The sequence below is a fragment of the Pseudonaja textilis genome, chromosome 6 (assembly GCF_049901715.1).
Source record: "Pseudonaja textilis isolate UNSWEBS1 chromosome 6, rPseTex1.2, whole genome shotgun sequence".
Taxonomy (NCBI): Eukaryota; Metazoa; Chordata; class Lepidosauria; order Squamata; family Elapidae; genus Pseudonaja; species Pseudonaja textilis.
The window spans coordinates 62,342,387-62,363,110 of NC_141995.1; the positions used below are offsets into that span (position 1 = coordinate 62,342,387).

General features: G+C 38.1%; 1 protein-coding gene across 2 annotated transcripts in view; it reads right to left on the minus strand.

The window, feature by feature from the left end:
* Positions 1-20,724, minus strand: part of RAB28 (RAB28, member RAS oncogene family) — a 61,105-nt gene that overhangs the window by 3,236 nt on the left and 37,145 nt on the right. Inside the window, exons 5-6 of one of the 2 annotated variants that reach the window (XM_026700074.2) lie at positions 7,438-7,541; positions 2,127-2,204 (exon numbers count right to left, since the gene is read on the minus strand). In XM_026700074.2, the coding sequence (XP_026555859.2) occupies positions 2,127-2,204; positions 7,438-7,541 (182 nt within the window). The remainder of the gene's footprint in view (positions 1-2,126; positions 2,205-7,437; positions 7,542-20,724) is intronic. The other variant, XM_087936702.1, reaches the window with a different exon arrangement.

The window sequence follows — 20,724 nt, forward strand, 5'->3', positions numbered from 1 at the left end:
AATGATCTCAACATACTGTAAGTTTTCCTCAGCTCTGCTTGCCTGAATGTACAATATCTATGCTCTGTCATTGAGCTGTGATCATTCTGGCCCTAAAAATAGACACAAAGTTATCTCAATCACAAGAATTGTCCTCCATTTTCTGTATTTATAGTATGGGGCCCTAAAAATAGGCACAAAGTTCTCTCAATCATAAAACTGTCCTCTGTCTTTGGAATAGTCATATAATGAAGAAAAGCTGAGCAGGAGAGATACATGGACGGACATTATTATTGATCCTAGAACTGTTATCACTGGAAAAAAGGGACTTTTACACTGATACTTAAGATTCCTTCCCTACCCTACCCAATTGAGTACTTTTGGGGGGCGGGGGGTGTCTCTTGGTTTTCCTCCCTCATTTCTTTCCAGAGAATCTGCTTGTTGTCCCAACTAAATGTGCTAGATGGGTGTTTTAAAGCACAACCTGTTTTGCAAAGAGATGTACCGATATGAGGAAAAGATCCAAGTGGGTAGAGGGATTTTTGACCCTTTCAAGTTTATTTTCTCAGAATAGGTTCTAAAACTGGATGTAAGGTTTATTAGTAGAGACATTGTAATTGGAGCAAAGAAGGAAGGAGGGGGCTTTAGGAAGACAACATTATGGCAATTCAAGTTTTTGATGAAGTTTTCTTGTATTTCTTATTTTCACATCTTGACTTTAAATCAACCCAAACACATTACATTTGTTCAACATAATCTACATATGGGGCATGGGAACTTACGGGAAATTTGATATAATTTTTTTCACAAAGTTTTGTCCAGGTGTTACTGTGCTTAGTAGTGCGATTTTATACTTTTATTCATATGGTTGTGTAATAAACCGAATTCAGAAGGGGGAAATGTGCTTTGGGCTAAAGGCTCACTTTGTGTTTGCCAGCAAATGTTTCAAAGATTTCTGCAGTGAGGCAGGAAAAAGCACCATGGATGTGAGGTATTGAAAGGTCTGAGGTGTGTGCCCACAAAAGCTATGAATTCCTCTTCTCCTTTCAGATCCAGATTCTTGTACAGCTTCAAGAGAGGAAATTGACAATTTGAAATCTTCATTTTTGGCCTGTTTTTTGGCCATGTTTCGGGCTGTTTTACACCCAGAAAAGGGCTCAAAAAGGCCTAAAAATGGCCCAAAACAGCCCAAAACCAGTCCAAAAGACAGCCAAAATTGAAGATTTGAAATCTTCATTTTTTCTGCCTGTTTTTCAGACATTTTCAGGCCATTTTGTGGCCATTTTTTGAAAACTTCATTTTTCAGCATGTTTTTCGGCAGTTTTCGTGCCTTTTTCCAGCCATTTTCAGTCTGTTTTTTTTTTTTTTTGGCTGAAAAAGGACCTAAAGCATCCCAGGAAATGGCTAAAAACAGCCCCAAAACAGAACAAAAACACCCAAAAAACAGCCCAAAAAATGGCCAAAATTGAAGATTTAAAATCTTCATTTTTTGGCTTGTTTTTTAGCCATTTTGGGGCCATTTTTTGCCCCGAAAAGGCTCAAAAACCAGCCAGGGCCAGCCAGTGATGGGATTAGCCGGTTCACTGAACTGGACAGAATTGTAACAAATGGTTCACCCGAACCGGCCTGAATCGGCTGAATCCCACCTCTGGAAAATGTTTGATAACCCTAAATCTTATTTCACCCAGGAATGCAAATGGAATGAAGGCAAAAGACCGCCCCATTTCGGAATGAGGCAACTCATCATGGCCAATTCACTGTGGGACAACTCACTGCAGGACAATTCTATAATTCAACTTAATTATTTAAAGTAATTAAAAAAATATTTTAATTTTTGTCATTCACATTTCATTTTGTCCCACCTTTGCTAATTCTATTTTAAAGTATAAACTAGGGTGTCACCAAGTTATGTTTTTGTGAAGGTCTGAAACAAAGTGGCCAGGTTTCCTGATATTCCAAATATTCAGCTATATATTATTGAACTTGGTTACCTGATCTAAGGACTCCAACATAGGATAACATTTTAATATGTGATTCTATATGTCTGAAGAAAAATGATATAGTGTGTAGCAGTCTTCCCATTATGCAACAACAAAAATGTTGAACTTTTATGTGTGTGTGTGTGTGTAAATAATTAGGAGTATCACCTGTAATTGTTCTATTTCTGCTCTGTTTAATTTGACGTCAACAAGGTTAGCTGCAATTCCTTGAAAACACAGGAACACCTATTTAAAAAGATGAAAGACTTAAATGATTAGAAATAGATATCTTAAAGTATTTTCAACATAGCAAAAATCACTTTTGAATGACAAACTGAGACAAGATGGGGAAATTATCTGTATATATTTCTGCAATAATTTTTTAGCCAAATCTATGCTAAATTTATAAGAATATTTGCTTTTATTAGTTTATTTAGAATATATATCTGAATTATAAACTGATATTTTATTGAGCCTCACAGTATTTTGCACATTTTCTATACAAACAATGCATAGAAAAGCTGGACACGTGCATTTGTTATTTAAAAACCCTATAAAATATCAAGGAATGTATCTTTCAAGAAATCAGGACAACTTTACTATATTTACAGATCTGTTTCTAAAGTACCTCTGTCAGATAACTTGCTATATTACTTTATTAAATATAAATAGGATTATCTGTGCTGTTAGTTCTACTGCTGTTTGTTGGACTCCGGGTCCTCTTGGATCATTAAGGTGGAATGGAATGACAAGAGTGTTAGTTGGTTGGGCTGAATGATTAATATGAGAAAATAACCAACAGGACCCCACCAATCCTTATTCTCCCTTGATAATTTTGAGGCAGTAAATTCTTGCTCAGTTGTTTTCCAGGCTTTAATTGAGTCTTTGAATTTTTGCTCAGTTGTTTTTCAGGTTTTGACTAAGTCTTTGAATTAATATTACTCATAGTCCTTGGCTTACCATAATGGAGCCTTCCCATTACCGTCACAAGTCATGGCAATTGTTAAACAAGGTGTCCACACAATCACCTCACTTAAAAATCCCAATTCTTGCTCTCCCCATTGTGGTTGTAAAGTGACCTTGAGAAGACCCACTTCTTGGGACCCAACAGATAGCACTTTAATTCATGGGACCCAGGTAGGGATGGCGGAGTGGAGTGGAGTGGAGTGGAATGGAGTGGAGTGGAGTGGAGTGGAATGGAATGGAATGGAGTGGAGTGGAGTGGAATGGAATGGAATGGAATGGAATGGAATGGAATAGAATAGAATAGAATAGAATAGAATAGAATAGAATAGAATAGAATAGAATAGAATAGAATAGAATTCTTTATTGGCCAAGTGTGGTTGGACACATAAGGAATTTCTCTCTGGTGAATAAGCTCACAGTGTACACATAAGCAGCAAGTAATAGGTCACAATCATAGTTACAATCATTAATCATAAGTTACAAACGACTGATAAATCGTAAGAAACCAATAGTAGAAGATAGTGGGAAAGATCAGAAATGAGACAGTGGTGTGGGAATTAACTGTTCAGCAGAGTGATGGCATGAGAGAAAAACTATCTTTATGTCTTATTGTTTTGGCATGGAATGGCCTAAAACTGTGACATAAATAGATTATGTCCAGGATGTGAGGAATCTGTAGATATTTTTTCAGCCCTCTTTCTGGTTCGTGCAGTATACAGATCCTTAATGGAAGGCAGGCTGGTTGCAATTGTTTTTTTCTGCAGTCCTAACATCAGTTGAAGTCTATGCCTGTCCTGTTGGGTCTCTCTGCTGAACCAGACAGTTATTGAGGTACAAATGATAGACATAATAATTCCTCTATAGAACTGTATCAGTAGATCCTTGGGCAGTCTTAGCTCTCTGAGTTGATGCAGGAAGAACATTCTTTGTTGTGCCTTTTTAATGATGGTTCTAAAATTAGGTGTCCATTTCAAATCCTGGGAGATTATAGAACCCAGAAACCGAAAGGTCTCAACTGTTGATGCTGTGTTCCCTAATATTGTAAGAGGTGGTATAAAAGTTTCACGTACGCACACATACAATGCATTCAGAAAGTATTCTGACACTCTTCACTTTTATCAATTTTGTTATGCTGTAAGTCTAATTCTAGTTGTTGAAATTCATTTTTTATTAATCTACACTCAGCACCCCATAACGACAAAGTGAACACAGAAGTTTAGAAATGTCTGTAAATTTATTAAAAAGAACAAACCGAAATATCCCATTGGCATAAGCATTCAAACCCTTTGCAACAACACTTGAAATTTAGCTCCAGTGCCTCCCATTTCTCCTGATCAATGGCTCACATGTTTCTACACCTTGATTGGAGTCCTCCTGCAGTAAATTAAATTGATTGGACATGATTTGGAAAGGCACACACCTCTCTATAGAAGGCCTCACAACTGATAATACATACTGATGTAGCAGAGCAAACGCCATGAGATCAAAGGAGCTCAAAGACAGGATTATTGTAAGGCACAGATCTGGGGAAGGTCACAATAAAATTTCTGTTGCACTCAAGGTTCCTTAGAGCATATTGGCCTCCATAATTCTCAAATGGAAGAAGTTTGGCACAACCAGGATTTTTCCAAGAGCTGGTTGCCAGGTCAAACTGAGCAATCTGGGGAGAAGGGCCTTAGCAAGAGAGGTGACCGAGAACCTGATGGTCATTCTGACTGACCTCCAGAGATCCTGTGTGGAGATGGAACAGAATTCCAGAAGAAAAACCATCACTTCCACCATCTGGGCTTTAGAATAGAATAGAATAAGAGAGTTGGAAGGGACCTTGGAGATCTTCTAGTCCAACCCCAGGAAAACCTATACTATTTCAGACAAATGGTTATCCAATCTCTTCTTAAAACTTCCAGTGATGGAGCATTTACAACTCCTGGAGGCAAGTTGTTTCTCTCCTTGATTAATTTCCACCCACTGCTTCTTATCCTGCCTTCAGGTGCTTTGGAGAATAGCTTGACTCCCTCTTCTTTGGGGCAGCCCCTGATACATTGGAACACTGCTATCATGTCACCCCTAGTCCTTCTTTTCATAAAACTAGACATACCCGGTTCTAGCAACCCTTCTTTATATGTTTTAACCTCTAGTCCCCTAATCATCTTTGTTCCTTTTCTCTGCACTCTTTCTAGTCTCAACATCTTTTTTACATTGTGGCAACCAAAACCGAATGCAGGATTCCAGGTGTGGCCTTACCAAGGCATTATTGTGGTGTAAGTGATCTTCACGTGATCTTGATTCTATCCCTCTGTTTATGCGGCCTAGGACTGTGTTGGCTTTTTTGTGCACACTGCTGGCTCATATTTAAATGATAGTCCATGAGGACTCCAGGATCCCTCTCACAGTTACTACTATTGAGCAAGGTACCACATATACTATACCTGTGCATTTTATTTTTCTTGCCTAAATGTAGAACCTTACTTTTTTCACCACTGAATTTTATTTTGTTAGATAGCACCCAATGTTCAAATCTATCAAGATCCTTCTGTATCTTAAGCGTATCTTCTGGAGTGTTGACTATTCCTGCTAAGCTTGGTGCTGTCTGCAAATTTGATGAGTTCCCCATCTATCCCCTCTTCCAAATAATTGATGAAGATGTTGAAGAGTAGTGGGCCTAAAACAGAGTCTTGGGGTACCCCACTGCATACTTCCCTCCATGTAGATGCAGTTCCATTGTTGAGTACAGTTGGTCACCCAGTTATGAATCCATCTGGTGGTGATGTTGTCTAACCCACATTTTTCTATCTTATCAAGTAGTAGATTATGGTCTATTTTATCAAATGCCTTACTGAAGTCCTTGTAAATTATATTGACAGCATTCCTCTGGTCCACTAATTTTGTTACTTTGTCAAAGAATGCAATAAGATTTGTCTGGCATGATCTGTTTTTTGACAAACCCATGTTGGCTTTTGATTATTACTTTGTTTGCTTCTAGGTGTTCACTGATTCATTGCTTGACTATCTTTTTCAGAATCTTCCCTGGTATTGAGGTCAGGCTGACAGGTCTGTAGTTTCCTGGATCTATTCCCCCCCACCTTTTTTGTGTGTGTGAAGATCAACTCTTTTCCAGTCCTCTGGCAGTTTCTGTTTTATGACAGAGTGGCTAGACGAAAGCCTCTCCCCAGTGCAAAACACATGAAAGCCCGCTTGGAGTTTGGAGAAAAACATCTGAAGGACTCTCAGACTGTGAGGAACAAAATTCTCTGGTCTGATGAAAGCAAGAGATTGAACTGTTTGGCCTCAAAATTAAATGTTATGTCTGGAGGAAACTAGGCCCTGCTCATCACCTGCCCAATATCATCCCAATAGTGAAGCATGTTTTTCAGCAGCAAGGACTGGGAAACTGCTCTGATGTCGAGGGAAACCTGAATGGCGCAAAGTACAGGGATATCCTCCATGAAAACCTCTTCCACAGCACTCACAATCTCAGATTGGACTGAATATTCACTTTCCACCTGAAATCACTGCCCATCGACAGTCACCAACCAACCTGACTAAGCTTGAGAGGATTTGCAAGGAAGAATGGCAGAAAATCCCCCAATCCAGGTGCGCAAAGCTTGTTGCATCATACCAAAAAGACTCAAGGCTGTAATTGCTGCAAAAGTTGCTTCAACTAACTACTGCGTGAAGGATCTGAATACTTATGCCAATGTGATATTTCAGGGTTTTTTTAAATAAATTTACAGACATTTCTAAATTTCTGTTTTCTCTTTGTCATTATGAGGTACTGAGTGTAGATTAATCAGGAAAAAACCCGAATTTCAACAACTGTAGAATCAGGCTGCAGCATAACAAAATTGACAAAAATGAAGGAGGTCTGAATACTTTCTGAATGCACTGTAGACACAGATACACAGAGATAGGCTGCAGCCTGATTCTACTGTTGTTGAAATTTGTTTTTTAGTACCCAATAATTGCAAACTTGTAAACAGAAGTTTAGAAATGTTTCTAAATTTATTTTTTAAAAATTGAACTATCCAATTGTGTATATTGTATATTATATATTATATTATATTATATTATATTATATTGTATTGTATTGTATTGTATTGTATTATTACATTATATTATATTATATTATATTATATTATATTATATTATATTATATTATATTATATATATGGCATTCAGCTTTGTTGGTATTTTCCACGTCATTGTAGCTGTGCTTTTAAAGTTGTAGCAACGTTTTGGCAGAATCTCATCTGCCATCATCAGGCTTCTGATGGCAGATGAGATTCTGCTGAAACGTTGCTACAACTTTAAAAGCACAACTACAATGACATGGGAAAATACCCGAACAAAGCTGAATGCCATACATGTAAGTACCTGCGAAAACTTAAGAAAAATATATATACGCATACACAAGTTAATATCAATCCAAAGATCTGCTTTGATAACAAACACACTTATCACAAGAAAAATATCTTAAAGTCATTGTTAAAATAACACTATTCATAATACTTACAGAATCGCCTGTCTTTGCTGATACAAAATGACTGCTAGAATGACTTTCCTGGCAAAATTGAAGATGTTTATCAATTTTTACTGTCCGTAAATGTTCCAAATCAACTAAAAAAAATCAGTGAGGAGAAAAAAAAATAGTAAAATGAAACTTATTTAACACAAGCATCTTTAAAAACAGTTTTCCATTTGGTATCAAGTATCAATCATAGGTTCCATTTTCTCCTAAAATTAGTCATAAAGTTGTTATCTTTATCATTGACCATCCACGTCTATTATCAGTTGTGAGAATCTTCAATCTGATATACAGTATAAACTGTAAACCACTGATTTATTTATTCCTTTATGATGTAAACTGACCATTCAGTTACTGTAAGTAGAAGAAAAAACTATTATTTCAATAGATATATTCTATTTGACAATAAACTATTTGAAAGACTAACTCACCAAAAACAATATTTTAACACAGAGAATATTTTTTGTGTGAATTGTTTCATAAAGGATTTGGTTAATTAGAGTTTTAAAGTTCCATTTTATTTAATTATACAGCCATAAATCCCACTGAAAATATATACATACATATATACATACATACATCATCAGTAGACAACTGTCCTTTTAACCTTTTGATCCTACGTTTTATATTAGGCATGTGCTTAAAATTAGACGAAGATAGATAGATCTTGTTTTGGGGGAAATACAGTAAAACATGATAATGATATTGACATATATTTCATATGTTTATTTTCAAACTCTTTTGAAAAGCAATTTATTTTGAGAACTGGTAAAAGCTTTTGCCAAAATGAAAAAGGGGTAGAAGTTTTTTTTCAAACCTTATCTTGATCATCACAAGAGGTTTACAATATCACAGATCTTACTTACATTGGTTCAAGTTCAATGCTAAAAAATTCTAAATTTCTAGGTGACTAATATGTACACATGTACCTAGTACTTAACATATTTGAAATATATTCCAATGAATACAATATTAATAATATATAATTTTAATGTGCAATGGGTTGTTGTTTATAATATTTTTAATTTCCCAACACAGTGACTATGGGTAATGTACACAATAAAAACTACACAATACAATCCAAACAGAATGCAACCTGGAAATCAACATACTAAACACAATAATTAAATTTCCACAATAGCACAACACTTCCTAACCCAACATTTTTAAAAGCCAGAAGCCTGGTCTCCAGCCAGAAGCTGACAGCATAATTACAGCTGGGGTGCAACCCCCAAAAGCGAAGCAAGAAGGGATGAGTATTGGCGGAAGAAAATCCCTAAAGCAGCTGAAGTTGATTTCCCCAACCCAAATGCCCAGAAAGGAAGGGAGGGAGGCCCCTGAGCGAGCTTGGAAGAGTGGATTAGATGTGGGACTGGGCACAGGCCGGGGCCCAAAAGCCCCTGACAGAATCCCTGGGGAGATCCTAGAGCAGCTGAGGGAGGAATTTTTGACCGGGCCGCCATTCAGGGTGATGGCCCGTCACGCCGCCCAAAACAGAGGGGAGTTTTTACAGAGCTCTTTGAAGCGAGGAGAAGCAGGTAAGACCACAGCCCTCCTTCTTCACTCACCAGAAGAAAAAGGAATTTGAAGCTGCAGACAGTGCCTCCCCCGTGCAGCAGGGAGCCTCCTCCTCCTCCTCCTGTGCGAAGTAGAGCCGGGGAAGAAGGCCAGCCACCTCAAGTTACAGAGGGAGACAGGAGGAGGGAGGAGCAATACTCAACAAACTGCCCCAGTTTAGGGGGAAATTTGATGGGGACTCAGACCAGCTAGCTCTATTCCTTGACTCAGCCGAAATCCACCTAGAAATGCGTCTCCAGGTTGACCCCTGATCGACAGCGCTGTACAAATGGTACTTGTGACCAGTCCTTGAAATTCCAGATGTCCCAGCACCTCTGCAGTCATAGAATCATAGAGCTGGAGGGGACCTTGGAGTACTTTAGATCAAACACCCTGCAAAAGGCAGAAGTCCTTATACTATCCCAGATAATTTCTTAAAGACCTCCGTAAGTCAAGCTGTTCCTCTGATTGTCCTTACTGACAAGCAATTTCTCTTTAGTTCCAGGAAGATTATAAATTGCTTTGGTAAGTCATTCTCCTCCCCCATCCGTACCTGGCCTTCTCACACTCACACTCTACCATCCATCCTTTCACCTATCTGTTCTCACAATACACCCACTATCTATCCCTCATCCTTCCTGAGTCTGCACCATGCTACCCATCTTCTAGCTTTTCTGCACGCATCCTGCATCGCACTATCCATCCCCCGCTTTCCTCTGCTTGGGCCATACTATCCGCCCTTTGGCCTTTCTATACTTATATCCACCCCTCCAGCCTTCCTACACGTGCCACACCATCCCCCTCTCCCCGAATCAGCCTCCCTGCATTCATGGGCAGCCTGCACCAGGCTTCTCAAGCCCACCCAGGTCCTCCTTCACCCCTCATCGCATCCCTTGCCTGGGATTCCTGCTGCTTCCACTTACTGACCCATACATCTTCAGGTTATGAGGGTAACTAGGGTGTGATCACATGGTGTTGTGTTTTACAACTGCACTGCTTAGCAACTGTAATCCCAGTCGCTGTCATAATTCAACTAACTGTATGCATAAGAAAGTATGAGTGTGTTTGAAAGGAGGAGCCTACAGTTCTCACAGAATGGTGATCATGGGATGGGATACTTCAGAAATGGGTGGGTCAAAATGAGAGAATGAATGGGTGCTGAATCTGGTGGGATAGTTTCTGAACAAAGCATGATTATAACAAAATTGAAAGACAAAAATTAAACATTTTGATTATGAAAAGCATTGATAATTTTACCAAAATAGATATTAATAAATTTGGTTCTTAGTCTAGAACTTTTCCCAATTTCATTTCAAAATTATATACAATGCTATTTAAATGGAAACCTTCAAATTAATATTATATTTTTATTTAAAGTATATTAATTATATTGAAATAATATTAATAGCAGTGCCAACTGTTCCAGTGTGGTTTACAATCTGAGTCTGCCTTAATAAAAGGTTCCTTTTGTACAGTACTGCAATATACTTGTCCCAATTATATTTTGGGATTTCAAGGTATTACTGTAAGTCAATTTGTTGAAAGTACTGATCGTGACCAACCTTCTTGTAGCTACTCAAACTTCTGAAAAATCTTTAGCTTAGCTTTGTCTTTAACTTGGATGTTCTACCCACCAAAAAGAGCTAATTGACTCTGCAGTTATACTTCTACTCGAAAGACAGAGGAATATTTGCTTTCAGAGGGCTACCTGACTCAGCAGGTGGCAGCACCTAGCCAGCTGTAACTGAACTCAGAAGAAAAATAAGCAAGTTCAGCTAATCCCGGGAAACTGAAAAAACATATCAGAAGGAGTCGTCCAAAACAGCCATATCCATGTTGTCACCAAGAGCTGAGCGTGACTCAAGGAAAGTCTTGGCGGGGGGGGGGCGGGTGCTGTTTGGCATGGAGTCAGGCAAGACTCCTGAGTCCAAGAAAATGACATTGCTCGACGGGAGGGATCAGGAGCATGCCCTGTCAGTTCTATAGGAGGAACAGAAACAATTAAAGGTCCTGCACGGAGTCTTACCCTAGGCCACATAAAGTTTTATAGGTAATAACGACTTGGAATTGTGCCCAGGAATAAGCCCACAGAATAAGTGAGCAGGGCAATCCCATTTTAAAATATCTAATGCAACTGGGTGGTTCTAATGTGCCAGCAAAAGTATAGACACCAAATTATGAGAATTTATGTTATCACTTTCTCATCAGATCTCATTTGGACTTGTGCCTTTCTAGATGTGCACTTTTTAAAAGGCTCTTGATAAAAGAGAACAAGTCCAGAGAGCTTTAGCAAAGCTGTAAACTACAAAAGTTCAAATTATGGAAAGGATGTTGAGTAAACATTCGGAAGAAATTCCTGATGGTATGAAGCTGTTCAGCAGAGACCTTGGTGTCCCAAATGTAACTGACTCTTGTCTTGTTAGAACATTTTACACATCTCTTGCGTACAGATGGCACAACCCTCCTTTTTATGTCCTCAGGAAGAAGACAAGAACCCTCTTGTATAAAAGTAGGCTCAGTATCCACTATGCCAAAACTAAATGTTTTATGTATAACATTTCTAATTTTCTAGAAAGTGTGCCATGCCATCACCCCTGAAACACTGATGGCATGGAGTATGTGACAAATTAAGGAATTTAAGTATCTCATGATTTCCTTTCGAGTCTCAACATTGTTTAAGGATCAGACAAAGGCAGTATCCACAACATCGCAAAGAATCGGAAATTCCATTCTGAATGTCAGCTTTGGAAGCCATATTCCACGCTACCACATAGCCTGAGAATGCGGGAGGGGGGGTGATTTCAATTGAGTAGCTCTTAGTAGACAAAATAAAATTCTTTTGTTAGTTCAAGCTCATTGAGCATGGCGCAGGATGGAATAAGGATCTTATGTTTGGACGGCTCATGATTGGGCCATGTGATGCGATGACAGCCAAGTGGGGATGGATTTGTAGTTTGGGAAATCGTGGGAAGCCTGAAAACTTTTAGATTTGGGATTCCACAGATGTGCCAGTTGCTGTTCTAATAAAGGTACTTTTGACCTATAGTTGTCTCGGAGTTACTGATTGGAATGGAGATTTGCTGGAATGCTGACACTGGACTTTGATCAACGAAGCAGCAATAATCACATCTCGGGAGCCATTAATCTAAAGTCCTACGGCTAACTGTTACAATATCTGAAAACAACGGGTTCCAAGAAATCAATCAGACGTGGAAGAGCAATATAAAATAACTAATAAAATACTGAACTAATATGTAATACTAATATGTAGTAAACCCCTGAGGGATTTGCCCTTTTTCAGCTCTACCCATTCGACCCAACCTAGCAGAATAGACATGTTCCAAATCCCATGAGCGAAAGGGATTAGAAGACAGGCATTTTCTGCAGTGGCCCCTGGTCTATGGAACGCCCTTCCTTTGAAGAGAAGAATGGCCCCAATCCTGTGAGCCTTCTGTAAAGCCCTAAAAACTTGGGTATGTTCTTAAGCCTGGGATACTGAATGTGTTTCTGACTGTATTTCTAACTGGCCAAGGATCTTGCCTGCTACATATATTTATTTTGGATGTTTCTGTTGTTTTTATTATTTTAAAATGTTTTTAATGTTTTGATTGTAATATATTTTTGAACTGTAAGCCACCCAGTCATTGACTGAGATGGGAGGTTATAGAAATTGAATGAATGAATGAAAATAATACAAATATAACACAAATTATATATACTGTCAAATTATCCTGCTAAGCCAGTTATTAAATACCTAAAATGTTTTTTGACATGCCCTCTTAAGGAGCAAGGTTTATTTGGGAGTATCAGTTTAATGTGCAGATTTCAAAAATAAAAAAGCTTTGCTTCATTACCTAAGTCTGTCACTTGAAACCAACAAGAATCTTTTAAATTATGCCATTAAATAGTTCCATTATAATGTTTATCTATAACAAGTGTGTTGAAATATATTCCACAGTCCCGGTTTTAATGCTTTCTGAATCCAAAATTATCAATTCTTAATCAAACTGCTAAAACTATCACTTTTTAATGTAACCTAAAATATTAATTGAGTACAAAATTGTTCCATATCAGCAGTCCCCTCGGGAATAAGAGCTAAGCCAAGATAGCAATGCTGCAACAGGCATGGCTGTTAAAATCAGCCCCATGTGGCATTCCAGGAACATGTGGCAATCGTCCAGGAGAGATTGCAGTTTTTACAGAGTAATAAAATAAATAAACTGAAAGACTGATTTTTGTTAATTTGTGCCACATTTAGATTCAGAAAATTCCCAAAATAGCTTAGGTAAAATAATAAAACTGGATACTTCTACTGTTTCTGATGTTTAGCTTTCCCCCATACAGCCCTTTTCCCATAACATAAAAAGTCTAGTTCTTATTAAGCTGCCATGGTGATTATTACAGCTGGAAATTGGATAGGCTTTGTGGATCTTTGTACCTTCTGCCTCAGCTACAGGGTTTTTTTTTTCCCATATAGGTGTTATAGCAAGAACTTAGCTGACTTGCTAACACTCAGTTCTGGATACTTGTAGTTTCATACTAAGCCAAATGTTATCTTGATATTTTTAAAATGTTTTTTTTAAAAATCACATTCAAATGTATATTTTAAATAAAGTTTTCCTGGAGATAAGTACTTTACCTCATTTTTAACCAAGAATTGCACTGGAACATGAGCATCCGCAAAAATCAAGGAAGGAACACTACACTCCAATCAAAATAGCAGTTTAAAAGTTCAGGCAATATATCTAAATTTGCAAAAGAGTAAACTTCTCAAAAGTAAATTATTGAAGTAACTTAGTTTAACATTTGTTAAACTAAGTTGACTTTATCCTCGAAAGTTTGAAAGAATTGATCACATGAACTCCACATTTGTCACATGCTCTAGACAAAATCTTTCATAAAAATTATCCAACCTCACAATTCTGTTCAAACTAATACTATGAGAAGTTATGTAACAAATTATTTTACCTATGAATTTGGTCAACTGATATAACTTTTACTTACTTGTTACATTTTGTTATAATTGAGCCTAGGACTCCCTCTCTCCCTCCCTCCCTCTCCCTTTCTCTCTCCCCCTCCCTCCCTCCCTTCCTTCCCCCCTTCTCTCCAGCAGGAAATGTCAGGCAGCTACTTCTGGCTTTCGTTGGTGCTGCAGACGCGCAACCGTCTCCCTGCCCTGAGATACTAGCCTCAGCCGCGCCGCTGTAAAACCCCACATGGCTTTGCCATACCTGGGGACCGAAGGAACCCCTGAACTGGTGCCGGGTGGTAGGAATGTAATGTCTGCAGGTTGACCAGCCTACAAGCAGCGTGCCGACAATCACCTGGTCAGCGGAGAGCCGAACACCAGCTGGCCAGTGGGGAGGTGGGGCATCACAACACAGGTGGCCTGCAGGCTCTGCAGGAAAAGCAATCTGGGAGGCAAGAGCAAGCCGACGACTCTGCTGCTGTTGCCAGGGGTAAGTGGGGGGGGGCAGGGTCACATTGTGGCTCCATGTTGTAATGGGCTCCAGGAGGAGGGGACCCTGTCTGCCCCATTCTGAAGTGTGCTAAATTTCACTGTGCTGTGCAAAGTACTGCGACAGCAGTGGTCAGGCCATAGAGGTAGCAACAGCAGTGGCGTCGGGAGCCACAGCAGAGGGCTGAAAGAGCCACATGCAGCTCCTGAGTCACAGGTTGCCGACATCTGGCCTAGGAGAATGTACAGTATTAAAAAAAACGAACGGCCAATAATTTTAAACAAATAAGCAATAAGCAGATGTGACAGATGTTTCCAACAAAATGCTCTGCAAAAATCTCTACAAAGTATTATTATTCCAAATTATTAAATAAGGACTTTGAGCTACAGTTTTTATGTCCCTTCATTCACTACTGTTGGAATTTGAAACAATTGCTAACTGAATGGTTGTAAGTCAAAGACTACCTGTATTGATAAAACCACATTCCTACTGCAATACTGCATATAATACCTTTCAGCAATCTTTTTCAGTAATCATACTTTTATTTTAAACCGGAACATTAAACCACTGTCAAAGGAAACTTATAAAACACTTATGAGACCATCAAGGAGGGGGTTGGTTTGTTTGTTTCTCTCTCTCTCTCTCTTTCTTTCTTTCTTTCTTTCTGAATTATGTTTGGTGAAAATACAGATCAGATGGATTTCTAGGATAAACAAAGCACTACACATTGGCCATCGAAGTTTCACTATTCTAATCTGACTCTTTCCAATGAAAGAAACTAATTGAAATACAGTTACTTAATGGAATAAATCAAACAAACTGTATAAATATTCTTAAACATACTATCATTCTTATTTCTAATTCTACCTCAAAGCACAACATCAATATCCTTCCCACAATCAACCATTCCTTATCTCTATCATCAGCTTCCCTTGGTGACGATATATTTCCACAGTAGCTAATGCAGACATTCCTACAAATCAATGTACTGCAGTGATACAAAAATAAAAGCTTATTTCACTGTAATAATGCTTCCAGACTTCCCTCAAGTCAGGTGGTAACTTGAAGTTAATGATCTGTGACATGCCACACACGTAGTCCTAAAAAGACTTATTATCCACTGCATGTGCAACAATATTTGCTTTATGGATGGCTAAATGAATGAAGACATTCAATGAAACTGTAAAAGTAAAATCAAAAGAAAACTTACAAGTAACATGTTTTCTTTGAGTAAAAGAACTGTGGACATTTTCCATTAATACTTAACCTTTTGGTGCAACAGCAGAACCACATATAATGCTTGAATCCATAAGCGAATGATATTATGGTATCCAGGATTAATGCTAATTATCTATAACCAATAGAAATATATTTTGCTAAAATTAGAATTTATGCTGAGCAAAATAGTAATCGGAACTTTTATTTACACCCTGTGATGGCAAATTTTATAAAAGAAGAGCTGTAGAATCTCTCTTTTAATTAATGGTCATACCACTCTATTTTAAAACCAAATATCATCATTTTAACACAGTTTAATTGGGCATAGGCAAGCATTACTACTTATACCTGGTTGAAGTTGCATTCATCAATGTTCTGCTCCAGAGTTGCTTCATTTATTTCTATCATATATGCCCATTCCAGATTAATCTAAGAGACAGAGCTCTTTAATTATTCTAAACTAAATTATCAGTAACTTTGCCAAGACATACTTCTACTTAAATGCAGAAGTGCCTTCAACCCCAGTGAAGTTTTCTGAAGCATATTTTATCTTTATCATTTCTAAATAGCGCAACCTATTTGAAATTGTCCTAAGCGTGCTTTGTTAAATGAATGGGAAATCTGTGAAAGACTTCTTCAGTACAGTATTCAAAAAGGACGTCCTGCAGTCTGAACCCTTCAATGGCAAACTTACACCAAGGCAAGCAGTAAATTCTACTAGTGTTTGTCATGTTATATCAGTGGTTTCCAAACTTTTTCAGTGCACCGCCCCCCTTGGTGCTACAAACTCATCCTTAGTTCCCCTCACCCCACCCCTATAAATAGCATTATTCGGAATAGTGGTTTGCACGACTCGCTAAGGAAGATAGTAATAGCAAAATTCAAAATTGTAACAATTAATAGCACGTTTATTCAAAATCCAATTTAAAAATCTTTGAAAATCCAATTTAAAAATCCAGTTCTGGGGGCGTGGCCTAATTTGTGGGTGGGGCTTGGTGGTCACATGACTGGGTGGGCATGGTCAGGTGGCCATGTGACTGGCTAACCAAATACAAGTGATCCTCGCTTAATGGCTGGTTGCTTAGTAAGTGTTATAATTTATGACTGACCTCCCACAACTACTTGACCTGTTTTTGAATTTTTGACACACACACACACACACACACACACACACACACACACACACACTTCTAACCCTAGATATCTCATTCTTTCTCCTCCCTCCCTCCCTCCCTCTTTCTTTCTTTTTTCTTTCTTTCTGTCCCTTCCTTCCATTCCATTTTTTACCAAACTTCTATTCTTCTATTTTTAAAAAAGTCCATTATTGAGGTTCTGACTGAATTATTTACAAATAGCTACTACAGTCTAATATCCAGAATCAAACCAGAAAAGAAGTTTGCCTTGTACAACAGGAAAAGTGGAACCTGGATAGTTCCAGTTTGCCATTGGGAGTTCTCCCTTAACTGTATTATTTATTTTATTTATAAACAGCTCTTCCTCCAAAGAGAGCCTCCAAATCTCTTCCTTTTCCTGCATCCCAACATCTGTTCACATATTCTGAGGCAAAATATAAGGGAAGTAAATTAGTGAAAGCATAGACAAAAAGGCAAGAAACTTCTACTTGAAATGGTGAAATTAAATTGACACTCATGTTGTTTTTTAAAACATGTACTTTGATTGCATTTTGAAACAAGTGCATTGCATTTTATTTGAATAAAACTTTATAATTAGCTATTTGCTAAAGTCTCATCCAAATGAGACTTCACCACGCCATAATATTTCCCTACTACAGAAATAAGAACCTTGAGAAACAATGAAAAGAAAAATACTGGGAAGATGTGATACAGATTTTTTTTTTCTCACCAAGGACGTTTTACACATTGTTGTGCTAAAAAAAGGTTGCACATTTGGGAAAAACTAAAAGAAACTTCTACAAATTAGCAACTTATTTTTTCTTCGGAGCAAGCAGTAGCTTTCTACAGTTAGATTTTACTCATTCTAAATATAAAAATAAATAAATGTATGGAAAACTGTTTATATTATTACACAATTATATTTCCTGTGCATTTTTATATGCACATATTCTTCTTTCATTGAGAATTGATGATTGTTGTGAAGGCCAACATGCATCCACCCTACTGCAGTCGATCATTAGCTGATGCCAGCCACTTGCAGACGGTCAATCCATGTCTTCATGAACAGGATGTCCTTTGAATCATAGGCAGATCCACTAGTCCTCCTCTCTTTATTAGACAAATCAGGCAATTAGCTCTTATGAGTTAGAAAGACAGCATTATGGATAGGGAAATGGGAAAGGCCAAAATAATTGGAACCTTAGAACATGCAGATGTTGGAACCCAGGAAAAGTATTAATATTGTCAGGACTTCAATCCAAAGCCTGCTTGGTCAACTTACTGGCCAACTGAAACTCGCTATGGCCTGCCTTCGTTCTGGACTCTTTGGAATTTCAGTTTGGTAGAAAAAGAAGGGAAGAGAGTGATGAGTACAGTGAAAGAAGAGAACTGGAGAACTGAGGGAAACAGTCCCGCTCTGGAATGAGAACAGGAAGCTATTATGGTTTTAACTAGGTGAGAGCCAGTTAGGGAATTGGAAGCAAAGGGAGAAAAAGAGTTGGTTGTTCTGTTGTTAGAAAGTGAATGTGAGTTGTTAGGTTATGATAAACATTTTTATTGGGGCTGTTATTTACCTTTGGGTGATGGAGGGTAACTGAGGCAATCCAAGATGGAAGATAGGATAGCAATAGTGAGAGGCAGAGGATTATTAACTTTAACACCAAGGCATGGGAGAGAATGGAAACTGTTTACTGGGACACTAGCCACCAAGAAGAGATTCAGCCAGAGACCCAGTGGTGATTCTCCTACCTATGGTCATATCAACTGCATAACAGGATCTCTTCCTGAAGGAACGGCTGTGGACTCACTCAGCCTGTTTAGTCCTTCGTCATTTTAATTTCCTACTTTCAGAGATGGTTCATGAGTTCATGCCTGCATTAAGAACCATGTCTTGTCCCATAACATCACTGGCTCAATCTGCATGGCATTAGTTCTATGGAATAGTCCCTTGTCGGCAAATAACTTCTTCTTAATTATGAAAAGAAAAGTTGGCCTGGTTAAGATGGCTCCTCCCAAATGCCTGACAATTTCCAAGCAGCATTTGGAAATCTTGCCAGCAATCATAAGCAGAGTTTTTAGAGCACATTGATAGCCAACTGAACAGAGGTGATAAGATGATTATTTAACAGGATTGCTCCCAAGTAGCCTCTCCCCATGCAGTGGTCCAATTAGCAGCTTACATTTTCTGAGAAACATCAGGAAATGAAATAGGCAACGAAACGACTGGAGAAACGCTTATGGAAATCAAGTAAGATCAGCTCAAGTTTAAGATTTCTATCTCATACCTAGATCTGAACCTGAACTGTGGGTCCAGGTAATCTGTATCCTCTGGAGTCTTCTGTAATTAGAGATCATGTTCTCAACAATACTCCCCAGGAATTTGGAAACTGGAGATAAAATGGTAGTTATACATTTCCTTATACCAAGGTATGGCTTTTGAATATACCAATCAGGACCTATTTCAGAATTGCTGAAGGCTCCCTTCCTTCCGGTCCAGATCCAATCCCTGATGCTCCCATTGACTGCTTTCACCAGCCAACTGGAATAGAACAGCAGCAGCAGAGCTAAGATCTCAAGAATTTGCTTAATTTTCCTCAAGAACCACAGGCTCAAAAAATTAGAGAGAATCAGTTTGGAGAGACAGTGGTTTAGACACCCTGAGTTTAGTCTCGCTTTAAGCATCAAGTATGTTGGGTGACCTTGGCCAGTGATTTTCTTTCAGCCCTAGGAAGCAAACAGTGGAAAACTGCTTCCAAAATCTTGCCAAGAAAAGTGCAGAGATTTGTCCAACCTGGAATCCTGACTCAAAGGCACACACAGATAAATAACTTTATAGATATCAGCCATGTTACTTAATGAAATTCTGTCAACTCGGTTTTCAACTCAGCATGAATGCAAGTTATTCTATTTTTTTAAATGTTCAACCTGATTATCATAATTTATATTAATTGGTTTTTCTGGCCTATCCTTTCCTAAAGGATCTGTGACACTAAATACTGCAGTTAGCTGGCAGTGTGCAGACACAGTATTTTTGTTGTCACCCTTCTCAACAAGAGTCCTTTGCATAAGTAACTGCTAAATACAGTATTGTCGGCATACAATTTTGGTTTGCATTTTTGGTTAGCTATTTTTTTAAAAAAAGTTTGTTGTGTATACAGTATTCTGTATATACAGTATACGGAATACAGTATTCAATTGTTTTAAAATGAGTAAAATTCAGATGTGAGATTGTTGTTGTTTTTCCTTCATTAAGGTATATTTTTGTGAAAGAACGCTATTTACTACTATCTTACATTCTCATTCTTTATAAACAATGAATCTTCGTAAGCATGTTCAGGTCACAGTCATCTTCTACAAAACAATAATCAAAGGCCAATTATCAAAGCTTATTCCACATCAAGAAATAGTCTACTTGATCATTAAGGAGAGATCCAACCTAGATTTAAAAAGAAAAAAAAATCTCTATTGTCTATCCTATCCTATCCATCCACCCATCTATTTCAATATATAGGTTTCTTTAGCTGGAAAGATCTTTAAGCAACATACCACCTTAATCCCACAGAAAGATTATTGTAAAACAAGAAGAATATGGCACGAAAGTATTTCTACGTACCCTGCAGGGAACCCCATTTTTTTACCAACAAAAAGTTGAAATTTGTTGAAGTTCATGTCCCCTGTTAAATTTATCCATGGAACCCAAGTTAACAATTTGTCTTCTAGGAGCTTAGAATGGGAAATTAGAGAGAAATCTCCCTTTCCTTTAGTACAGAACAGCCCTATGCATTAACACTGAAGCATAATGGATGCCTTCCCATTCTGAAGGAAGCTAAGAACCGTATTATGATTTGTGACATGATATCTGTGAATTAGCTTTTGATATTGAACGTGGAGCTTTCCTTCAACTGCAG